The following is a 12,153-nucleotide window of genomic DNA, read 5'->3' as shown; positions in this document are numbered from 1 at the left end:
GACCAGCCTGATGGACATCACAGATCTATCAACTAGTGAAGGACGGAGACCAGCCTGATGGACATCACTGATCTATCAACTAGTGAAGGACGGAGACCAGCCTGATGGACATCACTGATCTATCAACTAGTGAAGGAGAGACCAGCCTGATGGACATCACTGATCTATCAACTAGTGAAGGACGGAGACCAGCCTGATGGACATCACTGATCTATCAACTAGTGAAGGACGGAGACCAGCCTGATGGACATCACTGATCTATCAACTAGTGAAGGACGGAGACCAGCCTGATGGACATCACTGATCTATCAACTAGTGAAGGACGGAGACCAGCCTGATGGACATCACTGATCTATCAACTAGTGAAGGACGGAGACCAGCCTGATGGTGATCTATCAACTAGTGAAACACGGAGACCAGCCTGATGGACATACTGATCTATCAACTAGTGAAGGACGGAGACCAGCCTGATGGACATCACTGATCTATCAACTAGTGAAGGACAGAGACCGGCCTGATGGACATCACTGATCTATCAACTAGTGAAGGACGGAGACCAGCCTGATGGACGGAGACCAGCCTGATGGACATCACTGATCTATCAACTAGTGAAGGACGGAGACCAGCCTGATGGACATCACTGATCTATCAACTAGTGAATGACGGAGACCAGCCTGATGGACATCACTGATCTATCAACTAGTGAAGGACAGAGACCAGCCTGATGGACATACTGATCTATCAACTAGTGAATGACGGAGACCAGCCTTATGGACATCACTGATCTATCAACTAGTGAAGGACGGAGGCCAGCCTGATGGACATACTGATCTATCAACTAGTGAAGGACGGAGACCAGCCTGATGGACATCACTGATCTATCAACTAGTGAAGGACGGAGACCAGCCTGATGGACATACTGATCTATCAACTAGTGAAGGACAGAGACCAGCCTGATGGACATCACTGATCTATCAACTAGTGAAGGAGAGACCAGCCTGATGGACATCACTGATCTATCAACTAGTGAAGAACAGAGACCAGCCTGATGGACATCACTGATCTATCAACTAGTGAAGGACGGAGACCAGCCTGATGGACATCACTGATCTATCAACTAGTGAAGAACAGAGACCAGCCTGATGGACATCACTGATCTATCAACTAGTGAAGGACGGAGACCAGCCTGATGGACATCACTGATCTATCAACTAGTGAAGGACGGAGACCAGCCTGATGGACATCACTGATCTATCAACTAGTGAAGGACGGAGACCAGCCTGATGGACATCACTGATCTATCAACTAGTGAAGGACGGAGACCAGCCTGATGGACATCACTGATCTATCAACTAGTGAAGGACGGAGACCAGCCTGATGGACATCACTGATCTATCAACTAGTGAAGGACAGAGACCAGCCTGATGGACATCACTGATCTATCAACTAGTGAAGGACGGAGACCAGCCTGATGGACATCACTGATCTATCAACTAGTGAAGGACGGAGACCAGCCTGATGGACATCACTGATCTATCAACTAGTGAAGGACGGAGACCAGCCTGATGGACATCACTGATCTATCAACTAGTGAAGGACGGAGACCAGCCTGATGGACATCACTGATCTATCAACTAGTGAAGGACGGAGACCAGCCTGATGGTGATCTATCAACTAGTGAAACACGGAGACCAGCCTGATGGACATACTGATCTATCAACTAGTGAAGGACGGAGACCAGCCTGATGGACATCACTGATCTATCAACTAGTGAAGGACAGAGACCGGCCTGATGGACATCACTGATCTATCAACTAGTGAAGGACGGAGACCAGCCTGATGGACGGAGACCAGCCTGATGGACATCACTGATCTATCAACTAGTGAAGGACGGAGACCAGCCTGATGGACATCACTGATCTATCAACTAGTGAATGACGGAGACCAGCCTGATGGACATCACTGATCTATCAACTAGTGAAGGACAGAGACCAGCCTGATGGACATACTGATCTATCAACTAGTGAATGACGGAGACCAGCCTTATGGACATCACTGATCTATCAACTAGTGAAGGACGGAGGCCAGCCTGATGGACATACTGATCTATCAACTAGTGAAGGACGGAGACCAGCCTGATGGACATCACTGATCTATCAACTAGTGAAGGACGGAGACCAGCCTGATGGACATACTGATCTATCAACTAGTGAAGGACGGAGACCAGCCTGATGGACATCACTGATCTATCAACTAGTGAAGGACGGAGACCAGCCTGATGGACATCACTGATCTATCAACTAGTGAAGGACAGAGACCAGCCTGATGGACATCACTGATCTATCAACTAGTGAAGGACAGAGACCAGCCTGATGGACATCACTGATCTATCAACTAGTGAAGGACGGAGACCAGCCTGATGGACATCACTGATCTATCAACTAGTGAAGGACGGAGAGTTAATCAAGACCACGTGGTACATCAGGTTTACCTCTCAACCCAATAAAAAATAAAATAATAATAATAATAGTAATACTAGTAATACCAATAATACTACTACTACTGCTAATAATAATAATAATATCACTACTAATAATACCACTAATACTAATAATACTACCACTACTAATAATACCACTACTACTAATAATAAAAATAAAAAATGTCATTTAGCAGATGCTTTTATCCAAAGCCACTTAGTGACGCGTGGATACCATTTGACTTATGGGTGGCCCCTGGAATCGAACCCACGACCCTGGCATTGCATGCACCATGCTCTACCAACTGAGCCACACAGAAACGCAAACCAAGGTAAATGGTACAGTGTTACCGTCTCCATGTTCAGAGTGTCTTCCAGGGAGAGGTCCAGTCTGTGTGTTGTGGCCGAGGGAGGAGGCTCTAGTCCTGGACTCGGTCTCGTCCAGATTCACCTTCACCAGCATGTCTGAGAACCGGTGGGCTGCTATGAAGTCATCTGCATTATCTCTGAGAGGTGGAGAGAGAGACAGAGAGGGGATCCATGTTAGCAACATCATTCACTGAAGAAAACATGGGGGAGGGGCTCCTTAACCCTGTACTTCTCCGGGGGCTCCTTAACTTCTCCTTAAACCTGTACTTATCCCACGGCTCCTTAACCCTGTATTTATCCGGTCCTCCTTAACCCTGTACTTCTCCTTAACCCTGTACTTCTTAACCCTGTACTTCTCCTTAACCCTGTACTTCTCCGGGGGCTCCTTAACCCTGTACTTCTCCGGGGCTCCTTAACCCTGTACTTCTCCGGGGGCTCCTTAACCCTGTACTTCTCCAGGGCTCCTTAACCCTGTACTTCTCCGGGGCTCCTTAACCCTGTACTTCTCGGGGGCTCCTTAACCCTGTACTTCTCCGGGGGCTCCTTAACCCTGTACTTCTCCGGTCCTCCTTAACCCTGTATTTTGTAATTGCTGACAATTCTTATCATTAATACCTGGGGGAAAAATTCACCTTGCTCCTGAATATCATTATCTGCTCCTTACATTTTTCAACTTCGGAGCACATGTGCTCCTTGGAAAACAAGTCAGCATAGAGTCCTGCATGACATGACTTTCACTGCTGCTAAAACTCTTTGATACTCACAGCTCATCTTTGAAGCTGAGGGCAAATTTCCCCTGTTCCTTGTTGTAGGACTGAGAGTTAGCCAGAGAGAGCCGACCGTCCTCCAGATATGACGCCTGGACAGCATTTACTCTGGAGAGAAATTAGTCATTTTTAGTAGTCAGATTGTTATGAACACTGATCAGAGCTACATAATGGTAACACTGTATTAGAAGTTACTGAGCCAGAACCCATATAGTTCTGCAGGGCCTTGTGTTCCACTAACATTGTTGTTGATGTTGAGGTGGTAAGTGGTGCTGCTGACCCACCTGTTGTCAGCCCCAGCTCTAATTTTAGCCATGGTGGAGGCAGCTACGGGCAGCCCCAGGGTGGAGGCCAGGGTGACGTTACCCAGGGTGGCACGGCTGCTGCCCACAGAGCTAGACAGGAAACTGGGGAACGCCTCATCCTCGATGTTGCTGAAACTCTCGGTCATGATGTCGGGGCTACGGTTAGGCCCGCTACCTCAGGTTCTACTGCAGACCATCAACTGAGTGGAGAGGGGGAAAAAACATTCATCACAATTGCTGATAAACATGTCAGTCGGACGAGCAACACCTCAGTTCATAGTGGCAAGTGGGTTGTAGTCAGAACTAAAACTGCCATGTAGATTCATCCTTGTGATGTTCACATGACGGCAATGTCAAAGACGCTGAAGTAGTCATTTGACTCCGGTCCAAACTCAAGCAACAAGTTAATCAAAACCAAGAGACTGCCACATTGTTCCAACTAGATGAATATTAGATGGACAGATATAGTAGCTAACGTTAGATACCTCAATGTAGCCACTCAGTTGTCGTTATGGCCTGGCAAAACAAACTTGTGTTGACACAGAGGAAAGTTTGTCAAGGCTAGTTAGTTAGCTACAAACACTTTAGCCAAAGTGGGTGTACACACAAATAAACCGTTTTTTAACTTACTGAATAGTTTAAGGCCAGTACTTTACCAAAATACCTCAAGTAAACAGCACTCCAATTTTCACAACAAATGAAGAAGCTTCTCTCTCCCGAGTTAAAACCGACTCGCAGAAATGTACGAGACGGAGCCGCAAGACGAGTAGTCCACACCGTAACGTTACTGTTTCTAAAGTAGCGACACGTTTAAGTAATTATTTCACAACACAAGTAACGAAAAGTTAAAAACAATCCCGTGTTTTCATAGCCAGTTATAAGTGTAACATATAATCGGTAACAAACCGGACCAGTAGCCTCGGAGAAACACAGTATTCCGTTGGATCAATCACAGGAAGCCCGCGCTAAGCGACCATCACCGTGGGCGGGACGGACGTTTTGATTGGACTAACCTCTTTGACCATGTGAAAGGGTGTATCACCATTGGATTGTTATCCTGTCATTTAACTATAATTAGTTCAATTGTAGAGACCAATATATATATACTAACCAGATCAATGTCCTTACATTCTGAAAGTATGCATTGGATTGAAGTGCTTCTCATCAACTAATTGTGATATATAGTTAAATTGTATATTCTTTTTCTCATGAAATGTATGTGATATATATAAAAAATGTGTAGAACTTGTTGCAGATTCAATAGCATCCATACCGTATCATAAATCCTAAGGAGTGGTCAGGAACTTACAGGAGTATCATCTGTTCCCCACAGCAGCTGCAACCATCACTTGGCTCGCTGACAGCTGCACAGTAAACACACCATACCAATTCTGACCGACTCCCATCTTTCTATAGACTTCAGAGATACTTGCTGTGATTTGTGTACAGTATGAGAACGACAGACAGTATCATGAGAGAAACACAGTGTTAGAATGTAAAGTGTTCAGGACCCCCAGTCTGATAGTATCATGAGAGAAACAGTGTTAGAATGTAAAGTGCTCAGGACCCCCAGTCTGATAGTATCATGAGAGACACCCAGTGTTAGAATGTAAAGTGTTCAGGACCCTCAGTCTGATAGTATCATGAGAGAAACACAGTGTTATAATGTAAAGTGTTCAGGACCCCCAGTCTGATAGTATCATGAGAGAAACACAGTGTTATAATGTAAAGTGTTCAGGACCCCCAGTCTGATAGTATCATGAGAGAAACACAGTGTTAGAATGTAGTGCTCAGGGGTTTCAAAATCAGAATCCAGGCTCAGACCATGTGATGCCTCTGGATCACTATTATTGTAAAGGCTGATTCACATGGTAGTCATTTATGGATGTGACATTGTGAGTGTAAAGGCTGATTCACATGGTAGTCATTTATGGATGTGACATTGTGAGTGTAAAGGCTGATTCACACGGTAATTCATGGATGGCACATAGTGAGTGTAAAGGCTGATTCACATGGTAATTCATGGATGGCACATAGTGAGTGTAAAGGCTGATTCACATGGTAATTCATGGATGGCACATAGTGAGTGTAAAGGCTGATTCACATGGTAATTAATGGATGGCACATAGTGAGTGTAAAGGCTGATTCACATGGTAGTTCATGGATGGCACATAGTGAGTGTAAAGGCTGATTCACATGGTAATTAATGGATGGCACATAGTGAGTGTAAAGGCTGATTCACATGGTAATTAATGGATGGCACATAGTGAGTGTAAAGGCTGATTCCCATGGTAGTCATTTATGGCACATAGTGAGTGTAAAGGCTGATTCACATGGTAATTCATGGATGGCACATAGTGAGTGCACACGTGCATCGGATACACAGCTACATTGTATAACAGCGTTGGGTTTAAATGTTACTGTGGTGATGCTATAGTCAGTAGAGACATTTAAATGAGCATTTATTCTTTCAAATCCATCTCATATGCATCAACTATCCCCCATTTGATTAATGCAATAACATTAGGCTTGAAATTAAACACACACAGGAACTACACACACACACAGGAACTACACACACACGGGAACTACACACACACGGGAACTACACACACAGGAACAACACACACAGAGCCGCGGTCTTATAACAACACAGTGATGTGAGTTTGAACCACAGGCACCGTAGTAAACCAGCATGTTGGTTTTTAATGAAATAAAAACAGAGATCAAATATATCTAGGGAATCATCACTCACAACTCTGGGTGACTACATCCGGGCCGACTGCCGGGGAGGCAGACTGCCGGGGAGGAGAATTGTCAGTCAGCACCAGGGCTGTTTATATTATGGAGGGACTATCGTAAACAAAATGTCTAAGAAATCATTACATTTTTGCTTATCAAGATTCACCTGGTTTTATGCACCAACCAAACTGTTCTGGGAGAGGGGATGGTCTTCTTTTGATTAGTCACTAAGAAGAAGAGTACCTTCACAGTCAGCCGTGTTCAGGCAGGGTGTTGAGGGCTCTGGAGGGTCAGTGGTGTTCAGGCAGGGTGTTGAGGGCTCTGGAGGGTGTTGTGTTCAGGCAGGGTGTTGAGGGCTCTGGAGGGTCAGTGGTGTTCAGGCAGGGTGTTGAGGGCTCTGGAGGGTGTTGTGTTCAGGCAGGGTGTTGAGGGCTCTGGAGGGTCAGTGGTGTTCAGGCAGGGTGTTGAGGGCTCTGGAGGGTCAGTGGTGTTCAGGCAGGGTGTTGAGGGCTCTAGAGGGTCAGTGGTGTTCAGGCAGGGTGTTGAGGGCTCTAGAGTGCGAGTACAGTCTGTGCAGGGACAGAGGGGATTGGGGGGGCTGGCCATGGATGGACAGGGGGGACTGGGGGAGCTGGCTGTGGGGGAACCGGGGGGGGCTGAACTGGGCATCAGAGTGCTCTATCAGAGAGGGGGGGGGCAGCAGGTGGCCGTACCTGGACCCTGCCCTGGGGGCATCCAGAGGGGGGAAGAAATACCTGAAACAACAGACAGGAACAGGGAACAGACAGGAAACAGGACAACAATGGGATACAAAGAAATAAACAAAAACAGAGAAATGAGAAGTGAATTAAAATAGGAAAAAGGGGAACAAACGTGAACAGGCTACGGTGGCTGTAAAGAACAGAAAAAGGGAAGGGTAAGAGGAGGTGCAGAAGCTAAACTGTATTCAGCAGAACACAGAGACATGAACACAACAGAAGACTGTGGTGAGGTATTCAGCAGAACAGAGACATGAACACAACAGAAGACTGTGGTAAGGTATTCAGCAGACCAGAGAGACATGAACACAACAGAAGACACTGTGGTAAGGTATTCAGCAGAACAGAGACATGAACACAACAGAAGACTGTGGTAAGGTATTCAGCAGAACACAGAGACATGAACACAACAGAAGACTGTGGTAAGGTATTCAGCAGACCAGAGAGACATGAACACAACAGAAGACACTGTGGTAAGGTATTCAGCAGACCAGAGACATGAACACAACAGAAGACACTGTGGTGAGGTATTCATTTAGAAGTTCTACAGATCTGTGCTGGTATTGTTATTTACTGCTGCTCTTTGTTTTTCTTACCGCTAACTTTTTTTAAAGGTATTTTCTTAAAACTGCATTGTTGGTTAAGGGCTTTTAAATCAGCATTTCACTGTAAGGTCTACTACAGCACATGTGACAAATACAATCTGATCTAAAATAAAGCAACACCTATTAGAAGTAAGTATGGCCGAAGCAGTGGCATCCTGGTCCATGCATGGTCACCAGAGAGCTCGCTGGTCGCCAGGGGGCTCACTGGTCGCCAGGGGGCTCGCTGGTCGCCAGGGTGCTCGCCAGGGGGCTCGCTGGTCGCCAGGGTGCTCGCTGGTCGCCAGGGTGCTCGCCAGGGGGCTCGCTGGTCGCCAGGGGGCTCGCTGGTCGCCAGGGGGCTCGCTGGTCGCCAGGGGGCTCGCTGGTCAACGGGCTTCAGATTAACAGGCTGGTGGAGTGTCTTCGGGGCAGTCGGGCTCCGCCGGCGAGGGCTAAAGGGGATCCTCTGGCCGTCCCTGTGTGCAACGAGCAGCGTCCTTCACGTCCAATAGACCACACAGGGATGAGTCCTTATTGAAAATGGGACAATAATACGCAAGCGAAAAACTATTTCATTTAAAATTAGATTGTCTGAATGAAATTGTACATTACACACAGTCATGAACAAAATCACAATACGATGCATTTATCAAAGATTGACAAGAGTACAGAAAAAGGTTGTCATTTAAAAAAACAGAGAAACGTAACACGATACAATGCCGTCACAACGTAACAGGTTAACAGAGGCCTTTCTGAACGGAGTGCATTTTAAGGCAGAATAGTCACCTCAGGTGAGAGGTTATTAGGCTTTTCTTATGAACCAATATACAGTACTAGGAGAGTATAATGTCTGGAAACTGAATGTTAATATACAGTACTAGGAGAGTATAATGTCTGGAAACTGAATGTTAATATACAGTACTAGGAGAGTATAATGTCTGGAAACTGAATGTTAATATACAGTACTAGGAGAGTATAATGTCTGGAAACTGAATGTTCATATACAGTACTAGGAGAGTATAATGTCTGGAAACTGAATGTTGATATACAGTACTAGGAGAGTATAATGTCTGGAAACTGAATGTTAATATACAGTACTAGGAGAGTATAATGTCTGGAAACTGAATGTTAATATACAGTACTAGGAGAGTATAATGTCTGGAAACTGAATGTTATATACAGTACTAGGAGAGTATAATTTGGAAACTGAATGTTAATATACAGTACTAGGAGAGTATAATGTCTGGAAACTGAATGTTAATATACAGTACTAGGAGAGAGTATAATGTCTGGAAACTGAATGTTAATATACAGTACTAGGAGAGTATAATGTCTGGAAACTGAATGTTAATATACAGTACTAGGAGAGTATAATGTCTGGAAACTGAATGTTAATATACAGTACTAGGAGAGTATAATGTCTGGAAACTGAATGTTAATATACAGTACTAGGAGAGAGTATAATGTCTGGAAACTGAATGTTAATATACAGTACTAGGAGAGAGTATAATGTCTGGAAACTGAATGTTAATATACAGTACTAGGAGAGTATAATGTCTGGAAACTGAATGTTAATATACAGTACTAGGAGAGAGAGTATAATGTCTGGAAACTGAATGTTAATATACAGTACTAGGAGAGTATAATGTCTGGAAACTGAATGTTAATATACAGTACTAGGAGAGTATAATGTCTGGAAACTGAATGTTGATATACAGTACTAGGAGAGAGAGTATAATGTCTGGAAACTGAATGATGATATACAGTACTAGGAGAGTATAATGTCTGGAAACTGAATGTTAATATACAGTACTAGGAGAGAGTATAATGTCTGGAAACTGAATGTTAATATACAGTACTAGGAGAGAGTATAATGTCTGGAAACTGAATGTTAATATACAGTACTAGGAGAGTATAATGTCTGGAAACTGAATGTTAATATACAGTATAGGAGAGTATAATGTCTGGAAACGAATGTTAATATACAGTACTAGGAGAGTATAATGTCTGGAAACTGAATGTTAATATACAGTACTAGGAGAGTATAATGTCTGGAAACGGAATGTTAATATACAGTACTAGGAGAGTATAATGTCTGGAAACGGAATGTTAATATACAGTACAATAGGAGAGAGTATAATGTCTGGAAAACGGAATGTTAATATACAGTACTAGGAGAGAGTATAATGTCTGGAAACGGAATGTTAATATACAGTACTAGGAGAGTATAATGTCTGGAAACGAATGTTAATATACAGTACTAGGAGAGTATAATGTCTGGAAACTGAATGTTGATATACAGTACTAGGAGAGTATAATGTCTGGAAACTGAATGTTAATATACAGTACTAGGAGAGAGTATAATGTCTGGAAACTGAATGTTAATATACAGTACTAGGAGAGAGTATAATGTCTGGAAACTGAATGTTAATATACAGTACTAGGAGAGAGTATAATGTCTGGAAACTGAATGTTAATATACAGTACTAGGAGAGAGTATAATGTCTGGAAACTGAATGTTAATATACAGTACTAGGAGAGTATAATGTCTGGAAACTGAATGTTAATATACAGTACTAGGAGAGAGAGTATAATGTCTGGAAACGGAATGTTAATATACAGTACTAGGAGAGTATAATGTCTGGAAACTGAATGTTGATATACAGTACTAGGAGAGAGAGTATAATGTCTGGAAACTGAATGTTAATATACAGTACTAGGAGAGTATAATGTCTGGAAACGGAATGTTAATATACAGTACTAGGAGAGTATAATGTCTGGAAACTGAATGTTGATATACAGTACTAGGAGAGAGAGTATAATGTCTGGAAACTGAATGTTAATATACAGTACTAGGAGAGTATAATGTCTGGAAACTGAATGTTAATATACAGTACTAGGAGAGTATAATGTCTGGAAACTGAATGTTCATATACAGTACTAGGAGAGAGAGTATAATGTCTGGAAACTGAATGTTAATATACAGTACTAGGAGAGTATAATGTCTGGAAACTGAATGTTAATATACAGTACTAGGAGAGTATAATGTCTGGAAACTGAATGTTAATATACAGTACTAGGAGAGTATAATGTCTGGAAACTGAATGTTAATATACAGTACTAGGAGAGAGTATAATGTCTGGAAACTGAATGTTAATATACAGTACTAGGAGAGTATAATGTCTGGAAACTGAATGTTAATATACAGTAATCTTAGGAGAGAGTATAATGTCTGGAAACTGAATGTTACATATACAGTACTAGGAGAGAGAGTATAATGTCTGGAAACTGAATGTTAATATACAGTACTAGGAGAGTATAATGTCTGGAAACTGAATGTTAATATACAGTACTAGGAGAGTATAATGTCTGGAAACTGAATGTTAATATACAGTACTAGGAGAGTATAATGTCTGGAAACTGAATGTTCATATACAGTACTAGGAGAGTATAATGTCTGGAAACTGAATGTTAATATACAGTACTAGGAGAGTATAATGTCTGGAAACTGAATGTTATATACAGTACTAGGAGAGTATAATGTCTGGAAACTGAATGTTAATATACAGTACTAGGAGAGTATAATGTCTGGAAACTGAATGTTAATATACAGTACTAGGAGAGTATAATGTCTGGAAACTGAATGTAATATACAGTACTGGGACAGAGTACTGGGAAACAGTCCAGTACAGGAGAGAGTATAATGTCTGGAAACTGAATGTTAATATCCAACATGTTACTAGGAGAGAGTATAATGTCTGGAAACTGAATGTTAATATACAGTACTAGGAGAGAGTATAATGTCTGGAAACTGGAATGTTAATATACAGTACTAGGAGAGTATAATGTCTGGAAACTGAATGTTAATATACAGTACTAGGAGAGTATAATGTCTGGAAACGGAATGTTAATATACAGTACTAGGAGAGTATAATGTCTGGAAACTGAATGTTGATATACAGTACTAGGAGAGTATAATGTCTGGAAACTGAATGTTAATATACAGTACTAGGAGAGTATAATGTCTGGAAACTGAATGTTAATATACAGTACTAGGAGAGAGTATAATGTCTGGAAACTGAATGTTAATATACAGTACTAGGAGAGTATAATGTCTGGAAACTGAATGTTAATATACAGTACTAGGAG

At 42.6% G+C, this 12,153-nt stretch overlaps 2 protein-coding genes across 9 annotated transcripts in view; both read right to left on the bottom strand.

Moving 5' to 3' along the window:
- Nucleotides 1-4,892, bottom strand: part of cep192 (centrosomal protein 192) — a 96,594-nt gene extending 91,702 nt beyond the window's left edge. For 4 of the 7 annotated variants that reach the window (XM_071395617.1, XM_071395619.1, XM_071395620.1 and 1 more), the window contains exons 1-4: nucleotides 4,551-4,885; nucleotides 3,900-4,120; nucleotides 3,613-3,723; nucleotides 2,831-2,985 (exon numbers count right to left, since the gene is read on the bottom strand). In XM_071395617.1, the coding sequence (XP_071251718.1) occupies nucleotides 2,831-2,985; nucleotides 3,613-3,723; nucleotides 3,900-4,066 (433 nt within the window). In that variant the 5' untranslated portion in view covers nucleotides 4,067-4,120; nucleotides 4,551-4,885. Of the gene's footprint in view, nucleotides 1-2,830; nucleotides 2,986-3,612; nucleotides 3,724-3,899; nucleotides 4,121-4,550 lie in introns of all 7 variants that reach the window. The other 3 variants (XM_071395624.1, XM_071395623.1, XM_071395618.1) reach the window with 3 other exon arrangements.
- Nucleotides 4,893-6,365: 1,473 nt separating this feature from the next.
- The window catches only part of LOC139572825 (nucleoporin SEH1), a 22,687-nt gene continuing 16,899 nt past the window's right edge, over nucleotides 6,366-12,153 (bottom strand). Inside the window, exon 9 of one of the 2 annotated variants that reach the window (XM_071395615.1) lies at nucleotides 6,366-7,417. In XM_071395615.1, the coding sequence (XP_071251716.1) occupies nucleotides 7,183-7,417 (235 nt within the window). In that variant the 3' untranslated portion in view covers nucleotides 6,366-7,182. The other variant, XM_071395616.1, reaches the window with a different exon arrangement.

Source organism: Salvelinus alpinus, chromosome 4 (genome assembly GCF_045679555.1).
Source record: "Salvelinus alpinus chromosome 4, SLU_Salpinus.1, whole genome shotgun sequence".
NCBI lineage: Eukaryota > Metazoa > Chordata > Actinopteri > Salmoniformes > Salmonidae > Salvelinus > Salvelinus alpinus.
The sequence above is the reverse complement of the archived record's forward strand: the minus strand, read 5'-3'. Positions and strand labels throughout refer to the sequence as shown.